The 21,269-nt window shown below is 34.7% G+C and overlaps 1 protein-coding gene across 1 annotated transcript; it reads left to right on the top strand.

Moving 5' to 3' along the window:
- Nucleotides 1-3,035: 3,035 nt before the first annotated feature.
- Nucleotides 3,036-13,889, top strand: LOC142179332 (BRCT domain-containing protein At4g02110-like). Its single transcript, XM_075249031.1, has 10 exons — nt 3,036-3,462; nt 5,319-5,408; nt 5,579-5,683; nt 6,285-6,386; nt 6,507-6,591; nt 8,591-8,660; nt 8,752-8,796; nt 9,383-12,232; nt 12,312-12,528; nt 13,106-13,889. Exons 1-10 carry the CDS (start codon nt 3,361-3,363, stop codon nt 13,670-13,672), a joined length of 4,233 nt encoding a protein of 1,410 aa, XP_075105132.1. The 5' UTR covers nt 3,036-3,360; the 3' UTR covers nt 13,673-13,889.
- Nucleotides 13,890-21,269: the final 7,380 nt, after the last annotated feature.

The raw sequence follows: 21,269 nt of genomic DNA, 5'->3' as shown, positions 1-21,269 counted from the left end.
CACTGAGATTGAATGGTTAGCGAAGAGAAGTTCATGCAGAGTTCGAGCTCACATACTAGGATTCCTGTTTGCAGCTATAATTTGTCATGTCTGGGCAAAGAGGAACCAACGAATATTTATGATATCAAGCCTTCAGAGGGTGAAGAATATTATATTAGAGCTACACATACGAGGGCAGAATGAATCCAAATGGCACAACGAGTTAGAAAGATTTAGCAACTATCCTACTTAGACATGTATAGTTATATATAGAGATAGTAAATAGAGAAGTTGTAGTTGAGAAAAATGGATTGTTAATTCTGTTTTTGTGTCTAACTCAAGAGTCCACATGAGCTAGTGAGTTGTATATATTATACTTGGTTAAATAAAAATTTGGGCAGTTTGACAAAAAAAAATTACTATGACACACTTTTTGTGTTTAAAAAGTTTAATTCGAGCATTGCTAATACATATTCTTACTCCACATCCTATTACACATAAAATAATTCATTAATACCCACACAACTTAATAAGTTATTATTCAATTCCGCCAATCAAATATCGCATTAGTTATGTGGTAATAATTTTTTTGTTATACAATCAATCAAACACTGATTATTTTATGCGAATTTTTATACTGGCACTAATCATTACAGTACCTTCGACCAAACGACCCATAATTGTATTGATATATTTTAGTTTGCTCATAAAATGTTAGATTGTGGTCTAATATTTGAATCTAATTATAAATTTTACATCGTGGTGTAACGTTTCCATAAAATTTTGGTCTAAAAGATCAATCAGTTATAAGAGAATTAAAAAGAGGGTCATTTATAAAAGGGTCAACCATCAAAAAATAAAAATAATAATACTGGATGAACTTTTTTAAAACACCATTATATATAATTTGACCCGAATAAGAAATATTTTGGAAAATAGCACGCACTAGAGTTTAAAGCACTCTAGGCAGGATTTTCGATCCCTAAAATTTTAAAGCACATTAGGTAGAAATTTAAAGCGCACATCAATTATGGTGATCATCAGAAAATTTTGACCATCACTAGAATTTCTGCCATAATACTAAAAAATTCCGGTAATCCGTCAATATTTTTTCACACAATCTTGACAATCACTATAACTGTTGTGTGCTTTAAAGTTTTGCCCATCGTACTTTAAAATTTTAGTTTATGGAAAATTCTGCCCAACGTGCTTTAGAATTATGACATGAGATTTTTTCTGTAAAACTTTTGTTACTGTGGTCAAAAAATTAATAGTGAACAAAAGTATCCTATTTGTGTCATTCACCCGACGAAATTTTTTGGGAGAAATTAAAAAAATAGCCAGATTTACAAGTGGTCATTCAAAATTAGTCATAATTTCAAAAGTAATCGAAATTTAGCCACTTTTCATGTAAAGATAAATCTGAAGGAAAACACTATTCAAAATCCGAAAAATGGAACTCCAACATATTATAATGGAGTTCCAGCATAACTGTACTTAAACTCCAGCATATTATAATGGAGTTCCAGCATAAGTATACTGGAACTCCAGCATAATATACTAGAGTTCCAGTAAAATATACTGGTCCAGTATAATATGTTGAAAGTTCATGCACAAGTGCTCCAATCTCCAGTATATTATGCTGAAACTTTCCGCGTGTTGGAGTTCCAACATAATATGCTAGAAGTTCATACACAGGTGCACTGATCTCAAGTATATTATGTTGGACCGGTCCATATTGCAGCAAAATAGTGATTATTTTTCAATGACTTTGCAAACGCTGTCATATTTTGAATGACCAGTTCGAAAACTGGCTAGCCCGTGCTATTTAAAAAAAAAATCAGAGTCCAGTGATGGTAAAGCATAAAGTGGGGGAAGTGCATGATTAACCACTAATAACACATGTATTTACTTTAAAGCCATTGTTTAAAGTGTCTTTAGTCTTTAGCCACTATTTTAATAAACTTTGCCTGCCCGGATGAAAATACTCTTCTGCTCATAAAGTTCAGGACCCAATGTCCTTAACTTTTGAACTTGTAACTCTAAGTTCAGGACTTCACGACTACATGTCCTTAACTTTTGAACTTGTAACTCTAAGTTCAGGACTACATGTCCTTAACTTTTGAACTTGGAACTCGAAGTTGAGGATCATCTGTCCTTAATTTTTGTGTTTGTAACTCTAAGTTAAGGACTATTTGTCCTTAACTTTTGAACTTGTAAATATAAGTTCAGGACCTATTGTCCTTAGCTTTTGAGCTTGTTAGTCTAAGTTCAGGACCAAGTTTCCTTAACTTTTGAACTTGTAACTGTAAGTTCAGGACTAAGTGTCCTTAACTTTTGAGCTTGTTAGTCTAAGTTCAGGACCTACTGTCCTTAACTTTTGAGCTTGTTAGTCTAAGTTCAGGACGTCAGGACCTATTGTCCTTAACTTTTGAACTTGTAACTGTAAGTTTAGGACCTGTTGTCCTTAACTTTTGAACTTGTTAGTCTAAGAAAACAAGCAATGAAAAAACAAGATGAAACTAGGCTAACCAGTCAACAATGTCATCAATCCTCTCAGGCCAGTGACATGTCAAAAGAGTAACCGTCCCACACAAAATATACATATCTGCTTGTTATGAGAAGCAACAAAGCTCACTATTTGCAAACTTGACTTAATTAAGTGCAACGAAGCAATTTAAGGCATATCAGTGGAGAACAATACAGATCTCGTACGCAGTTTAGTAATTCTAAGTGTAAAAGGAAGCATATAGAGAGATGTTCATCCAAGTTCAGACTCAATATCGTAATAAAACTGTTCTATGAATTTGTCTTCATTAGATTCTTTTTAGATGGAAAAATTCAAAGAAACAAACTAATAAGCTCATGACGAAAAGTCAACAGCAGGAGATCTATTTGAAACCTCAACAGACAGCGACATAGTTCTTCCTAACACATGAAAGAGATAGAAGAAAAGTAACACAATCTTTTTATATTAATTTTAATAGACTAGTGGCTACTATTGCTAAGCATTAAAAATGATGGATAAAAAGTAAATAACATTTTAAAAAGTGACTACCCCGCAATTTGTAGGATTTTTTGGCCTATATGTAAACTTGTAACCACCAATACGTTTCATTTTGAGGCCCAGGCCACTGAAGCCAAAATAAAAAAATTGAAAACACAAAATCCCTCCAAATATTTTGACGACTTCGACTCCTTCCCTGAGAAGCTTTGTACAATTCAATAAACTCTTCACTCTATCTCTCCTTCTACCAACCTCTGCTACATTTAGCTTTTTCAACACACTTCCAAATTTCTAGGGTTCTTATAAAATCATCATATTTGAACTCCTTCCATTTGAAAAATTCTAGAAGATTCAGCAGGAGAGAAACAGGTTTAATGACTGAAGGCAACCAAGACATGTTATACGAAGACCGCTCCAAAATTTTCATTGGTGTTCGATTTGTTCTTGTCGGATTCGATCCCCTTAGAAAATGGAAGGTACCCTATGTTTAATTTTGATTTTATAATTTTCCGCCAAATTTGCATTTTTCAAGTTAATTCTGACTATTTGAGTTTTACTAAACATAGTCGGTCTTGCTCCCGAAGGGGAGCCTTGGCGTGACCATGGGTTCACGGGTTCGAGCCGTGAAAATAGCTTCTTGCAGAAATGTAGGGTAAGACTGCGTACTAAACATAGTCGGTCTTGCTCCCGAAGGGGAGCCTTGGCGTAACTGGTAAAGTTGTTGCCATGTGACCATGGGTTCACGGGTTCGAGCCGTGAAAATAGCTTCTTGCAGAAATGTAGGGTAAGACTGCGTACAATAGACCCTTGCGGTCCGGTCCTTTTCCGGACCTCGTGTGTAGCAGGAGCTTAGTGCATCGGGCTGCCTTTTTAGTCGGTCTCGAGCCCGGTCAGTGTGAAAAGTAGTCTGATAATAATCAAAATTTGTTAAATATTTGATGGAAACTAAAACTGCTTACTTTTGACAAACTTAGAAGGCCATAACTGCCCAGGAATATATTTAAGGGACTACTTTGTGCTTACTTCCGAACATAAGGGATCATTTTTGTCATTTTCTAGGGAAATGGATATAGAGGATTCATATTGTGGGTCTTAACTGTTTTGGATGTGAGGCGTTGTTGATTGATTTAATTGCATTTGCCAAGTTAATTTTGCTTAGCAAAGTATAGTCACTCTCAAGCCTAGATAAAAGATGAGTAGGTAAAATATTAAAAATAGTTTGATAAGCTATGTTTAATTTTTAATTTTATAATTTTCCGCCAAATTTGCATTTTTCAAGTTAATTCTATCTATTTGAGTTTTACCGAATATAGTCGGTCTCGAGCCCCGATAATTTATGAGGATGCAATAGAATAATGGTCAGTGTAAAAATTGTGTGATAATAGACATAATTTATTAGATAAACCAAATGTCCTCACTTTTGGCAAACACAGAAGACCAGAACTGCTTATGAATATATTTAAGAGACTACTTTGAACTTACTTCCGAACATGAGGAATCAGTTTTGTCATTTTCTTGGGAAATGGATAAAGAGTATTCATATTATGGATCTTAACTAGTAGTTTGGAGTTGAGACATAGTTGATTGACTTATTTGCATTTTCCAAGTTAATTTTGCTCATGTGAGCTTAACAAAGTATAATAGTTCCACAGCTAGATAAAAGATGAGGATGGGGTAATGTGTTAAACATATTTTGATGATCTTTTGAACAGTGACAAGGATATGGAGGGTTTTGTGTTGTTGATCCAAACTAGCTCGGGAGTAATGGGTAGTTGATTGATTCATTTGCATTTTCCAAGTAAATTTTGCTGATGTGAGCTTAGCAAATTATAGTTGGTCTCAAGTCTAGATAAAAGGTGAAGACGAGGTACAATGTTAAAAATAGTTTGATAATCTTTTGAATAATGAGATGGATATAGAGGATTCATATTGTTGACCCATACTAGCTTGGCATTGAGTGGTAGATGATTGATTTATCATTTCCAAGTAAATTTTGCTTACGAGTTTAGCAAAGTATAGTCGGTCTCAAGCTTCGATAAAAGATAAGGATGCGTTACAATATTAAAAATAGTTTGACTATCTTTGGAACAGTGACATGGATATAGAGGATTCTTATTGTTGACCCAAACTAGCTCGTGGTTAAGGGGTAGTTGACTGACATATTTGCATTTTCCAAGTTCAAGTTGTAGTGATGTTATATTGGACCCCACTTGTGGGATTGCACTGGGTAGGTTGTTGTTGTAAGTTGTAGTTATGTTATAGTTGTAATTGTTATTCTTCTTCTCTTTGTTCTAAGTTCTACATTAAATTTTTGTCCTTTTTCCTTTTCTAGATTCGGTCGAAGCTTTTGGAGGGTGGTGCAGTTGATGTAAGCGGATATGGACCAGATTGCACCCATCTTATTGTCGATAGTATTGTCTATGTGAGTATGACCATGTAGTCATTTTTGAACAAAATTGTCCTCATTTGTTTTTTAGGGCACCTTTTTTGCAGTTTCTTGTTGCTTTGTTACTGGCCTTATTCTGTACCTAACTCAAACAGCATTCTTTACAAGTAGAACTAGGTGTATAACTTAATGTTTTCTGGAAGCAGGATGACCCCATATGTTTAGCTGCTCGACAGGATGGGAAAATAATTGTTACCAGCTTGTGGGTTGAGCAAAGTTATGACATGGGAATGGCTTTGGATCACCATTCTGTGAGTTCATTTGAAAATTCGGTCTTTATCTGTCGGAAAATACAGTCTGCTCATGCACATGCATGCTCAGTTGAATTCCTTTGTTTATCAGCTGTATGTTGCTTAAACGATAATGGCTAAAAGAATTTCTCCCGCAAAATGAATATTTTACTTTATGATAGAGTGGATATGAATTCCCTTTGTGAATTGCTTTCTTTTAAATTCTAATACCACTTTGGTGCATGAATGGATCTTTTGAAGTTGTGTTCCTGAGTTCTGTTGTATAAATGCTATTCAGTTTGCAGGCTTTTGCTTTGTAGTAGTGCTATTAGCTCGATCAATTATGCAGTGAGTTCAGGAGCAAGTATTTCTTTTACATCTCATATTGCGTAGGGAGTTCTATAAAGTTTTATGCTTTATGCCTGTGATTTTGGGTTTTTGGTGGCCATATGAATCAATATATTGGTTTCTATCTGTTCCCTTGCTCCCTTAAAATTCTATCTACTCAAACCTTCATAGTTATTGCATCATTGTCTTTGGTGTCAACTTTTCTTAGGCCCATTATATATAATTGAGTTTTCCCTTGAACGAGAACGTAAAAAATTCACAACTTCTCTTTCAGATCATGTACAGACCTCCAAGGGATTTGAATGGAATCCCGGGTGCTAAATCACTGGTGGTCTGCTTAACTGGATATACGGGGCCAGATCGAGATGATATTATGGTTCGTAGAATGCAGTACTGTTATTCATTAAGTTTTTTATTTTCAAGGGAAATATATTCTCTGGAAAGGAGAATCTAAACTGTTGCTTGTCATGTCATATTTGGTTCTCTCTTCTTCTAGAAAATGGTGGGCCTGATGGGTGCAAACTTTTCAAAGCCATTGGTGGCAAACAAAGTCACTCATCTCATATGCTACAAATTTGAGGGTAAGTATGTCTCTTTGCAGTTGCAACATGTTGCTGGTTGCAATTCATCTCATTATTTCTTGTCTTTGTTCGTTGCATAATCCTAAAGAGGGTGAATTGGGGTTTCAGATGGTTTTGCACAAACTTCCTCTATGTTCATGATTTGGTACGATGTATTGCTGCAGGCTTATTTTTCCTCTCCCATACTCTCTTTTGCCTCAATTTACAATTGAATATAAAATTAATGTTGCTTACAGTTGATGTTTAATGTGTCTATGTGGTTGGAACAACACTTCCTGTAGATTCCCCTGAAATTTTTTTGAACTTTGTTAGCTTACTGGTTCTGGTATAGTTTTTTATGTAATGCTGCTAGCTAAGTTTTTGCTTACGTACCTTTTATGAGTTTATGCATCTTCTTGATGCTAGTAATGAAATCTATTATTACGTTGTCAGAGTAATGTTACCTAGAAAGCTTGACCTTGGGAGAAATGTCGGTCATGATTATGTATTTGATGCGGGTACTCAAAGCAAACTGATGGTCGGGGTACCATAGCATATAATCAAGGAATATGATCTGCATTTGCAAAATGAAAGTTGCTGTTACCTTATTTAGCATTTAAAGAAAGAAAAAAAAGGTAGTCCTTAAAGTAGTACAAATATACAACTCTTAATCAATATACTGTGATCTAAGAATAATAGAGATTCATTATAAATGTGAAAAAGAATTTTAATTAAGCATAAAATTTGAAGGGGCAATTTTATCTTTAATTAAGCTTATGCATGTGTTAATAACCTTAGTATTGCAAATACCATGGTTTGCTATATATTAGGTATACATAGGATAATACCAAATAGGGTGTGTAACTAATGCTTGTATTAGTTATACATAGGTTGAAAAAGTGTACCAAACAAGATATTACTAATACACAAAGCTAATGCACTCTACCAAATGACCTTTAAGTCCATAACCAATAGCTTTTGTTGCGTTGTGAGGCTCTCACCCGGGATAACCAGGGGCATATCTATGTATTGGAGCATGGGTCACATGCTCCTATGCTCCTCTCTCTCTATATCATATATAGTTATTATATATATACTTTTTAAAATATGCTTAAATATATATGTTTGTACCCAAGCTCAAAGAGTTCTATGGTGTAATAATTTTTAATGCACCTTTACAAGTGAAGTTAGAGGTTCAATTGTTATGTCTAGTATCCCCTCTTGTGTTTTAATTAAGTATTTTCTTCTTTTTCTTTCTTTTTATTTGATTTATTCATTCGAAATCCCAAATCTAACACATTGAAATCTTTGATCTCCCTTTATCATCACCAAAATTTGTTTAATTAAAATTAATAGCAGTGTATGATGTAGCATGCTTCAATGATCCCAATATTTTTGATATGGAGTATGAATATACATGTTACAAATCACTAAAATTACAAGAAAAAAATTTAATTTTAATTGTATAATTTCTAAATGCTAATAAAGTCATGGTAAGAACTTAATTAAGGTTAAACCTGTCAAATATAAATTTTTGATTAACCTCTTTATAATAGTGCAACCATCTTCTTGGCATCCTGGATCCACCTCTGGGGATAACCTTATAATCGGTGCATAGACCTCTATCAATATATTATCTTCCTCCTTCGCTAATATACTTGATAAGTTAAATGACATTATATTTTCTATCAAATTAAACACCATCTCATATAATGAGATGGAAAGAGTAAAGGAAAAAAAGGGATGTGCTACAATAGTGTCTGAGCTAACTTTTCATTGTATCGTCTTTCTTTTCTTTTGTTAGTTTACTATGTGATATGTTCTCACACACTGCCAAGTACCTTGACTAGCGATAAATTCCTGTGATGCTAGTTATGTCTTAAATTCTCTGTATTTATTAAATGAGGATAAGGAAGAAAGCTACTAACAAATACCATTTGATTTTCACTTTTGCCATGCCTGCTATGGTGTGCGCTTACAACTGTGTATCTATCCTAATTGAGCTTATCACATTTAATAGGGGATAAATATGAGCTTGCCAAGAAAACGAAGACGATAAAGCTTGTTAATCACCACTGGTTGGAGGATTGGTATGCACAAACTTTATTTTTTCAGAAATTACTGATTTCCTACTTTTAAGCTGCTAAAATGCATATTTTTATTTCATGCTTTACTATGCAGTTTAAGGTCTTGGGAAATCCTTCCAGAGGATGATTATGATAAGAGGTGCGTCATTGCCATTTTCCCGCTTTTTTATGTGAATGTGAAGTAGCTTTTCCTTTCTACAGGAGGATATTTTCGTTTGTGCTGGTAGTGACTGGCTATATAACTCCTAATATATTGCCTTTATATTGCAGAATTTGAAACATTTGAAGTATTGAGATATTGTGAAGTCCTGTTTTAAAAATTGAGTGTGTGTGTATTGAAGTTGTCAATATTATAGGGAACCATTTTCAAGCAACCTTGTCAAGCAACAAAAGATGAGCAGAACTTCACTCTTCATGTTGTGTATAAATTACATAATGCATGCATATTTCGGCATGCTTAAGTTATTTTATTTTTCAGAGTTGTGGTAGCTTCTGTGCTAGACAAAAGATGAGTTTCAAGCCCAAACTCAAAGAACTGTGTAGACATCATCTTTCAAAATAAAAAGTATAGTGTGTTTGCTCACTTCCTAATAAGTAAGAGTTAATTTCATTTGGCTCAGGCATAATATGCATATACTTTACCCCTCAATGGGGTTTACTTGTCAAACAAATTAACTAGCAAATAATAGTGTGCTCATGTATGCACTTCTTTTTCTGGCCTCAAGTGGGTATGAGTTGATGATGATGGAAGCTGAAGCCAAAGATTCTGAAGAAGAAAATGAGGGCATTGCTGCAAATAGGCATGGAGAGAAAATAGCTATCATGGGTCCTGATCATTCAAAAAGTCCTAATCAATTCCTTGTGAAGCAGGAAGCCTCTACAAACACTTCAGACTTACGCACATTTAGAGGTTTGTCAGGTCTGGGAAACACTAAGGAGCTATCGTTATCTGCTTCGAAGCAGTCAAAATCTCATCAGGTTCCAGCCTTTGAAGAATCTCCCAACAGGGATACTAAGATGCTTAATACCAACTTGTGTAGGACAAAGGAAGAGCTGCCATCTAGCATTGAACAAAATGGAAGTGATTTTGTTTTTGTTTCAAGTAGTGCCAGGAAATCCCCTCATTCTTGTTCGTCCCGAGAAATCCCAAGGAAATTCAACCTTCCCATGACCTCAGAACAAATTAAGACTTACGCAGGAAGTCCTGCTACTGCTGAAGCAGGTACAGAATTTGATTTCCTTAACCTGTCCTCAGAGAGGGATCAAGAGAAAAGTGAGTTAGGTGCAAAAACTTCAAAGAACTTGTCATTTCCTGGGAAGGGTCAAAGCAGTAGACTGCCCGAGAAAAGGCCGTTGGGCATTTCAGATAGTAGCTTCCAGTCATCAAGGACTAGTAATAATCCAGAAAGCATACAAGATGGTTACTTGACGGCAAATCGTACTGAGCAGTTAGTACACACGTCAAAGTTACATAGTCCACGCAAAATAGGCTGTCATCTATCATCTAGGAACACTGCCCCTCACTATGACAATGGTGTAACTCTTCATACTTATCATGATTCTACCATTTCCAATCCTGTGACACTAAGCACTCAGCGAGGGTGTGATGAGGATGAACCTCAAAGTGGCACTTTTAAGATCATGGAGTCAAAAGGGAATAGTCATGGCACTGTTGATGTTAACGGGCCATTGGATGAACTATATGATGTCCTATCTCCTGTTACTGAAAGAAGAGATACCCTGAAGTCTAATGTGCTGGCGGGGTTCGATAAAGCTGGAGATGATTCAGTGTCAGGGTCTAAGCCATTGAGGAAAACATCGCTTTCCAAGAAGATACCCACCTCTGATGTTAATGGGCCATTAGATGAACTGCATGATGTCCCTTCTCCAGTTAATGAAAGAAGAGATACCCTGAAGTCTAATGTGCTGGCTGAGTTTAACAAGGCTGGAGATGATTCGATGTCAGGGTCTAAACCAATGAAGAAACGATCGCTTTCCAAGAAGACACTGGGATCTAGACAAAGTTTCCGTAGAGGGGATGATAGGAATCAGAAAGGGTCTTTATCCATTAACAAGACTGCTCTGATGTCTGATTCAGCTGCTTCCAGTGGCGGCGGAAGAGAGGAGACAGAGCATCAAAATAACTTAAACTCTACAAATGGTGAGGCTCTCCCTGCAAATAATGCAGATTCAAGCAAAGAGAATGAGAGAAATAAATTTTTGAATTCTGAAAAAGAAACTGCCAAAACAAATGAATCCATAAATGATGATACTGAGGCTCCTGAGGACCAAGACGATGAGGAGTTAAACGTTTTAAAAGAGAAGTCTACTGATACTGAAGCGCAACGTTCTAGGCTTCGATCAATGGAGAAGAAATTAAATGTGAACAAGGTGGTAAATCAGGATGATATGAGGGATACTGATGTTGCAAAGAGCCAAAGTACTGAAAACAACAAATCTGAAACTCAAAAGATTCTTTCTGACAAGAAGACCAAGTTAAGTGAATCAACTTATGTGGGGAAAGCTTCAGTGGAGAAAGTTTCCAGTGGCCCAAATTATCTGATGAAGAATAGCAAGAAAACTAATGTTGCAACTAAAAGAGCTCTGGTTTCTACAGAAGGAGCAGAAGGGAAGAAGTGCAGAACTGATGGAAAGAAGGCAGATGCAAAAAAGGCAAAAGGGTCTCCATCTAAAAAGGGTGAGGTTCTGCCTGCAGATTTGAGCAAAGAGATTGAGAGAAATAAAATTTTGGATTCTGAAAAAGAAACTGCCAAAACTACTGAATCGATAAATGATGATACTGAGGCTCCAGAGGATCAAGAAGATGAGGAGTTAAATGTTCTAAGAGAGAAGTCTTCTGATACTGAAGCGCAGCATTCTAGGCTTCGATCAATGGAGAAGAGGTTAAATGTGAATAATGTTGTAAATCAGAATGATATGAAGGATACTGATGTTGCAAAGACACAAAGTATTGAAAACAACACATCTGATACTCCAAAGACTCTTTCTGGCAAGAAAACCAAGTTAAGTGAATCAACTTCTGTGGAAGCTTCAGAGGAGAAAGTTTCCAAAGGTCCAAAACATCTGATGAAGAATAGCAAGAAAACTAACCTAGCTACTAAAAGAGTTGCGGTTTCTACAGAAGGTGCAGAAAGGAAGAAGTGCAGACCTGATAAGGCAAATGCAAAAAAGGGAAAAGGGCCTCCATCTGAAACAGGTAAAACCACAGTAATTGCAACAGAGCATCAATCTGAGAGATCCATGGATGTGGAAAAGGAGAATATACCTGATGTGGGAGGCCAGAACGCAAGTCATGCTAAACATGGGGCTGACAGAAGTTCTCCTTACGACAAAAAACTTCGCTCAGTGCAGGTTACAAAAGTACAAAGTGAGCCAAGGTGGTTTATAGTTAGTGGGCATCGGCTACAAAGAAAGGAGTTTCAGCAAGTTATCAAGCGATTGAAAGGAAAAGTGTGCAGAGATTCTCACCAGTGGTCATATCAGGCAACACATTTCATTGTCCCTGCTCCATTGCGAAGAACAGAGAAGTTTTTTGCTGCTGCATCCTCTGGAAGGTATGGCTAATTTTACATCCCTAAGTTATGTCCTTTATCAAAAGTAAACACATTGTTTAGTATTTTCTGATTTTTACAGGTGGATCCTCAAAACGGATTATTTAACTGCTTGTGTCGAGGCTGGAAAATTCTTAGATGAGGAGCCATATGAATGGCACAAAAAGGGATTGACTGAAGACTTAGCTATCAACTTAGAGGCCCCAAGAAAGTGGAGACTTCTGAGGGAGAGGACTGGACATGGCGCATTATATGGGATGAGGATAATCATATATGGAGACTGCATTGTACCACCATTGGTATGGTAATTTGGTGTTTGTTGTGTAGGTTTCTTGAAGATTGAGTTCCTATGTTGCCAATTTGCAAGATTCTCTCTCTGCCGTGAACTCCTTTTACATTGTGTTTTTAATGATGACAAAATATTTTCAGGAAATTCTTTGATGAAATCATTTCAAGTGTTTGGTTTCCTCCTTGCATTATGGGATCCCCCCCAACCCAAGTCCTTACAAAGCATAACTTCCTTCAACTTTTTTATTAGAAAGCATAACTCTTACTCTATATCAGTTGTTTCAATCAACACGTAGACATTATAGTCAATTTTTAGTACTAAAGAATTACCACCAAAACACTATTTCTATATTTTTATCCTACACCTTATATGATCTTAATGTGGCATACTTTTATACCCGACCAAAATTGGAAAATGATCTGGAAATGATTTCCTAAGATGAAGCATTTTTGGTGGAAAGTGTTTTTCATGGAAACAGTTTTACTGCATTCCAAATACAAGTGATATCTTGAACATTAAATTTCCTCGGATTGCACTTCGTCTGTATCTCCAGCTGGTTTCAAGATGCTCTCTTTTTGTTGAATCAGGATACATTGAAGCGAGCAGTCAAGGCTGGAGATGGCATTATATTAGCAACTGCTCCTCCATACAGTCGCTTCCTTGAGTCAGGTGTTGACTTTGCCATTGTTAGTGAGGTGATGCCACGTTGTGACAAGTGGGTGCAAGAATTCTTAAGGCATGAGATACCTTGTGTGTTGCCTGATTACTTGGTGACTTATGTGTGCAAACCTGGTTATCCCCTCAACAATTATGTACAATACAACACTCATGCTTGGGCAGAAAGGGCGCTGCAAAAACATGTCAATCGCTTGGAAGAGATTGTTGAGGAGATGGTACGGTCGAATGACGATAAGAATGATTTAGCATGCCAAGTATGCGGGTCGCCTGACAGGGAGGAAGTAATGCTGATCTGTGGTGACGAAAGTGCCTCTCACGGATGTGGCATTGGCATGCACGTAGATTGCTGTGATCCTCCCCTTGAATGTGTACCAGAGGAAGACTGGTTTTGCCCAGAATGTAGCAAGAATAGAAGCAACACAAGCATCAAAAGGAAGTCCAAAAAGGGGACCTCTACTTCCAAGAGGAAGAAGTGATATTCTGCCTTTTGGTTTAGGTCTGTATAATAAGTTTGGTATATTTAGATTAGTGAATTGTACAAAAATAACTATTAGTTCAGGATAAGTTTGATAAGTAGGTACGGTAGCCATTCCTTTCCTTTTGTAGCAGCTCCCTGCCTTTTTATTTATTTTTATTTTTAGTTGTTATAACAAGTAAAGTTTTAGTTTTAATCAGCTTCTGAAGGTTCTTGGACAACCTGAAATCTTCAATGCAGGGCCAAGACTGTCACATTTGCCCTATGAATTCATCCCCTTCATGTTTGAATCTGTAACCATAATATTTAAGCCAACACTGTCTTTTGTGACAGTTGACATTCTGCATATTGTGCAATCTTCCATACTTTGAATTGTTCATTACACCATTTCTCTATCATTACACAAAAATACCCATCTGAACAATCTTGTTCCTGGAAGAAAATACGAACCGGGGAACAAGGGCGTATCTAGAGTATAGTATATGGGTTCTCAAGAACCTAGTAACTTTTGCGTGGATCCTGTATTTTTTATTAAAATTTTTACTAAGTATCAGTAAATATCTAACAGTGAACCTAGTTATTATTATTGTATATAAATTTGAGATTGCGACAGAAACCCATAAACTTCAAATCCCGGATTCGCCTCTGCCAGGGAAGCTTTGCGGGAGCATGCATTTGGTTTGCTAACACTCAAGTACTTATGTCTAAATTACGACCATACATTGAGATTCTATTCCCCTCGTTAGTCAGTAAGGATGCTATCTCTCTCTTCTCCTTTGTCACTCAACCATCAAAATATGGACATATACATCATTTTTTCACTCTACAAAATTACTACCTCTTGTCTATATTATCTATCCTTACTTTAAGGTTTTTTCACATCCTTTATCTGTCTCTTAACCATGTCAATTAATTAAGGTGTGAATTTGGAACAAGTAGCAATGCTTTTCCTTTTTTTTTTTCTCTCGAAAACTTCAAATATCTTGGAACATATTCGTCTAATGTCTTAAACTCAATCAGCTTGTGAGATGCAGAAAGATAACTGGCATGTGGATTGGATGCATCCAAGCTCCCAATTCCAAACTCCAAAGTCATTACTACTCACTGCTACTCCCTCCGTCTCATATTATCTGTCATGATTCTCTTATACGCGTCCGTTAAAAAAGAGTAATTAGGATGATATTTTGACTACTTTACCCTTATTCATATCTTAATATTTAATCTTTCTTCGTTGGTATTTGAACAAAGTTAGATGTTTGTTATCTTCAAGGATAATTATTACTAAGGTAAAAAAGAAAAAGATAATCAATTTTGTCTTGAACTTCTAAAATGACAAATAATTTGAGATAACTATTTTTAGTAACCACAACTGATAATATGAGACGGAGGGAGTATCTCATAAGAATTTGTGCTAAATTGTTTATACCTTCACTTTCGCCTTAAGAGATTACTAGTTTTTCTTTCTTAAATATCCTCAAGAGTATGATCTTAATTACAATATTAAATATGATCCCATGAACCTATGTCATATCCCCAATTAAAGATCTATTGATCAATATTATCATGCTTTTACCTCGTTATATGGATATTATTTTCTTGACAAAATAGACATTAAGAGTTTCCATAAAATAAAAGGCTAGAAAGAAAGGGAAACAACATAGAGATTGGGGAATTAATTTACTATATTTTTACATGCTTTCAGTGTCAGACTTGGAAGTACATACTCCCTCCGTTTTAATTTATGTGAACTCATTTGACCGAGCACAAAATTTAAGAAAATAGAGAAGATTTTTGAATTTGTGGTATAAAATGAGGCACATATATTTTGTGTGGCTATAAATCATTGCATAAAAGTAAATTGTTTCCAAATAAGGAAAGTGATCATTCTTTTTGGCACGGACCAAAAAGAAAATAGGTTCACATAAATTGAAACAGAGGGAGTACTAAATAATAAGGTAATAACAGACTAAGAGCCCGTTTGGATGAGCTTGTTTTAAGTGACTTTTAAGCCATACGTTAGGAATTTTAGCTTTTTTCTTTTGGCTTTTTTTTTTTTGTTATTTTAGCTTAAAAATAAGTGCTTAAAAGCACTTTTTTACTTTATTCAAACACTACAAAATAGCTTAAAAACTATTTTGGCTTAAAAGTACTTAAAACAAGCCAATCCAAACGGGCTCTAAGATGTAAAAGCTTGTTTTTCCTACACCCCTGAACAAGTAAGAATTGCCTTAACAAAATTTGATGGATTAGTTGGACCTAAAATAGTCATTCAGAATTGTTATCAATTAGGTACTCCTTCCGTCTCATATTATGTGTCATGATTTTCTTGTACACGCCCCTTAAGAAAAATTAATTAAAATGGGATTTTGACTACTTTACCTTTATTCATATTTTAATATTTAATCTTTCTTCATTGGTATTTGAACAAAGTTATTCATAGTTGAAGTGTTTGTAGTCTTCTTGGGTTAGATCTCTAAAAGCGGAACTGCCTCCCTCTCCCCTTTGAGCTCATCCATCCATTGGGTGATCCCTAGTTCTTACATTCGAGAGTGTTTGCTCGTCGTTTAGGCCCGTGAATGAGATTTCTGCTTATTGCAGTCACCTCGAGAATTCTTTACACCTGAATCTTATATGCGGTCAACGAACTCATACTAATGCTAAGAGTTGTTGTAACCAATCCAGTTCCCTTTTAGGTCCGTTTATAATTATAGTCATGGGCGGAGCTAAGGGGGCAGACGGAGGAAATTATTTTTCGAAATTTCCTTAGTAAAAATCCTGCATCCGCCATTAATTACCAACACTCGCTCAATGTAGAAACTTTTTTTTTAAATTTTTTGGTGATCATATAGATTCGTTAATACTTTCCTTAGTGGTCACTCACATTTCCAGATAGATAGATAAAGATAACACTAACACTATTCTTTATGGGTTTCACGTGACTCTCTTTTTTCTTGCTAGCTCTCGCTGTCCAATGGTTGCATTATTGCAAGACAGTGCCAGGGAATTATGAAAATTTTAATACCTTAACTTTAATTTGCTATTATTATATAATTAGGCCATGTTGTTGCCTTTTTAATTTAATCATTATTCATATTATGCGTTAAGTTTGTATAATCCATCATTAACAATCTTCTAAAATTTGTATAAATTCATAACCAACTTTGGAGAAAAGAAATTGCTCCAAGCTTTCGGTTTTTTACTATATAGCCAAAAAATACTCGATTCAAGATAAATTCATGAGGAAGTGGTAGGATCTACGCCATCATTTAAAAATTAGAAAGATATAGTTGATGTCCCATGCCCAAGATGTACAAATGAGTATTTTTGAGGCAATTAAAATATCACAAAATTGTGAAAAAGTCGTCACAAAAGACTATTCATGGCGACTAAAGAGCATACTATGATGATATTCTACCAATTTTACTTTCTCATTTTCCAAGCATTGTGGATAGCGGAATGAGCAGTAAAGAAGTATGTATCACATTAAAACCAGAAAACAAAAAACGCAAGAAAAAAAAAACGCAAGAAAAAAAAGGATATATATATATATATATATATATATATATAAACTTTTTAAGATCCGTTCTAAATTTAATAAAGATTTTTACGCTAAAGATTGTGGTGAGATGAACAAGAACCCTTTATTCTTAATTAGTGGTTTCGTGCTTGAGGGAAGTATAAAAAATTCTGGTAGAAGCATTTCCCACTTTAACGAGCTTTACACGAGACGATTCCAGATTAGTCGGAACCCTAATGCATGTGGGAGCAAAAAATGAGTATATTTCAATATTTAATGAGGCCGCCATTATTAGTTACGGCCTCCTAGAATGAGATAATTTGAAAATTGTAAGGCATTTCCAACTGATTATTATCAGAGTCAGACGTACAAACTGACACCCAAGCATTGAGATGCCATTTGCTCACTTTTCCAAAAATACTTATCAGAATTATCAATATAAATTATCAATATACTATATTAATACCGATAATGCATCTCTAAGAGAAAAACTTAAATGAAAATTTGTGTTTTTCACCATTAAAAAAAGTATAAAAAACAACAAAAGGAGAGTACGTACTAATTAGTTATTTTGTTACATCATAAGTTAATTGCACGCTGTAGCAATATATATATATATATATATATATATATATATATATATATATATATATATATATCACAAGTACCTAACTCAATAACAGATACTCCTAACGGTTTATAATAAATACGATCTGATAAAATAGAAACATTAGTGCATGTTAAATTACACCAATAGCTAATATAAAAATAGTTACCAGTGTTTTAATTTCTCCATTAAAAGAAGTCAAAGGAAAAAGAGTGATATTGCTAACTGTTTATAACAAATATATACCATATTATGATAACTCGAAAAATAAAACAAAAATATTAATACGTGTTAAATTACATTAATAGTATAATTTTTTTTATAATGTTTATAACTTAATTCGGTAAGGATATATAATCCAAGATTCCATTTTCAATTTTCACAACTATACCAGCATAGTAGGCTCAATAGTTTTCATCTTGAAAATTTTAAATGCTCGGAATCTACAACACTACTTGGTCATCTAATAGAGCAAAAATTAACAAATGTATTAGAACTAGGTAATTTGTCGAAGTGACGAAATTTTGAAAGTTGCTTTATTATCCTCCCCAGACCCCACTCGTAGGATTATACTGAGTCGTTGTTGTTGTTGTTGTTGTTGTTGTTGTTGTTGCTTTATTAAGTATTAGTATATATATTAGTGAAATATTTTATCAATCGAGGAAGATTTTTTGTGGTAAGACCTGAAATTATTGTAAGTACAACAACAACAACAACAACAACAACAACCCAGTGTAATCCCACAAGTGGGGTCTGGGGAAGGTAATATGTACGCAGACCTTACCTCTACCCCGAGGGGCAGAGAGACTGTTTCCAGGAGACCCTCGGCTCAAAGAGGCAACAAGAGACACTATATTAGTACTATCAATAAACTCATAATAGAACAACATAAAGTACCATAAAATCCATAACATAACATAAATACCATAAAAAACAAAGTAACAGCAATATAAGAGATATAGGAAATACGAGAAGGATGTAAGGTATTAATACACAGAAGATAAAGCCCATCATCAGTAGTTGATCAATAGCATCCTAAGACTAATTCCTAACTGGCTAGTCTCACTCTAGTGCGCTGTAAAAAAGACATCACAATTCCCTAACCTACAACATTAATGCTCGATCTCCACAATTCCCTGAAATTATTGTAAGTGAGAAAATTAATATGAGTAACGAAAAATTCTGTGAAAAACACAATCGTCTACCAGTAAAATATTTGGCTTTGATTTTTGCCAAAAAGTGTGGAGAGCTAGTTTTCTCTTTTTTGGCATTTGAATTAAAGTTCAATTCTATAAATCTATTTTGGATTATAATTTAATGGAGTGGCAAATGATGATTTACTAGTAATAGTTTCTTGCGGTCAAAGCTATTGAATCCTCCTACATGCATGCAACAGCTACCGTACGGCTTCCATGTGAAAAAATATTGACAATTTTAATTTTTTCAATATAATGATAACGGGCTCACGGTCAGAGGTAGATTTTCAATAGTAACTGGGTTCACATTAAAATATTTAAAGATATTTAGTGAATTTTTTGAACACATTTATACTATTTGGACAAAAGCTACTGGGTTCACATGAACCTGTAGGTCGTAAGCTGGATCCGCCCCTGTCACGGTTGATCTATTAATTGGATCACGAGAAAATAAATCATAAAAATAAATCCTTCTCCCTGAGACGAAATTATAATTTAAAGCTTGTGAATTATATTCAATAATATTAGGGTCAAGTTAATGCCACATGAAAATTACTAGAACATAAAAAAATCAACTTTTATACTATGATCCATTGGATCACGAGAAACAAAATAGCAAATCCCCCTTCGATCCCTCCCTTTAGATTGACATAAAATATTTCTGTTTTTCTACATAATCCACTTGCAACTTGAAAAATTATCTATTTTATTAAAAAACATAAAATTTCTATTTTATCATCAATATAATGTATTTTTTTAATATTACAGATCAACCAATAGATATTTACACATAAGCTTTTATAAAATATAAAATTTCTAATCTTGAAAATAAGACAAGTTATCTGTCAAAATTTTCCACTTAACAATATATATAAGTTAAACTCATATATATATATATATATATATATATATATATATATATATATATATATATATATATATATAATTTCTTTTTGGCTATCCTTCTTTCCACGTGAAAGCACGTGCACTCCTCTCAGAATTCAGATTAGATATTCATCTCATTCGTTAAATTTTCTTAATGAAAAGCCACGCAGAGCAGAGGGCAATTATTTAAGCAATAGTCATGATCTCTGCAGAATTACAAGAGTCAGTAGGCAGAATTAAAGATATAATAAAATACTAATGATGACGATAATGCTAATTACGATTATAATTAATACTGTATTATAAGGCTTAATTAATACTCCATTTGATAAGAGAATCTTTTGGAGCATACGCATCGAACGAATAATTATGCCTCCTTGGAGTCCAACATGTCTAGAAAATGGAAGCCTACAACTAACAACCCCTTCATAATTTATAGTGGTTATTTATAATTGATTCTACTTAATTCCTAATTAATCAATGTATTACTCTTTGCGATTTAAAAATAATGAAGGTTCGGAATATAAAGGCAAATCCTCTAATATTTCTAATTGTTTACCCTAAAATCGGATAAAGGCAAACCCTAAAATTTATACGTGGTTTTAAGGATATGTGGATTGATTCAATACAAATAATCAGAAATACCAGGTAAACGAGTTAAGGACAAAATGAATGATCAAACCAGTGGCAATGTCACAGCCTAGCCTGAACCTAGTTTGAACAGTGATTTTGCCCTCGATCGGATCCTTGATTCGAACTCAATTATGGATGAAGAACAAACAGTTAAAAAAGAACTCGTGCAGTAGCTAGAAAACAGAAAATGTATTTGTATTGCCTTGATTTGCATGTTACAATGTGTCTTATTAAAGAAAAGCTTTCCCTTATATAGTAGGAGAGCTTCATCCCTAATAAAAATCTTTCATACTCATCAATTAATGATTCATGACCGTCATCGAGCGAAATCCGTGCCGTGATATCCGGTTGGTTGCGAATATTATGGCCCTATATCTGTCGTGTATAATCGTTCATTGTGCTTTCCAAGGTCTTAGAACTCGTCCCGAGTCCGGGGTGCGTCATTTCATCAGGCCCGATGGCGAGTACTTCGTCACTTTTCACGGGCCTCGATACAAAGAATTTCCAGCTTCGATTTCGATCTCGTACATTTATCCCCTCACTCCGTTTTATTCACCGAAAAATCGGGGTGTGCGTTATCCCGAATTTCACTTGTATACACTAATTATTACTCAATTTGGACATTATTGTGAAAAAGGTTGTGGTTAAAGAAAAAATTATTTGACTCTCTGGACAATAATCATATAAAGTGAAATGAAAAGATAATTAATTTTAATGTTTTAAATAATTAATATCATCGGGGGTGAAGCTACACTCTTGT

This window comes from Nicotiana tabacum, chromosome 3, assembly GCF_000715075.1.
Source record: "Nicotiana tabacum cultivar K326 chromosome 3, ASM71507v2, whole genome shotgun sequence".
In the NCBI taxonomy this organism is placed as follows: domain Eukaryota; kingdom Viridiplantae; phylum Streptophyta; class Magnoliopsida; order Solanales; family Solanaceae; genus Nicotiana; species Nicotiana tabacum.
Note: the sequence above shows the minus strand (reverse complement) of the source record. Positions and strands in the feature narration are given on the sequence as shown.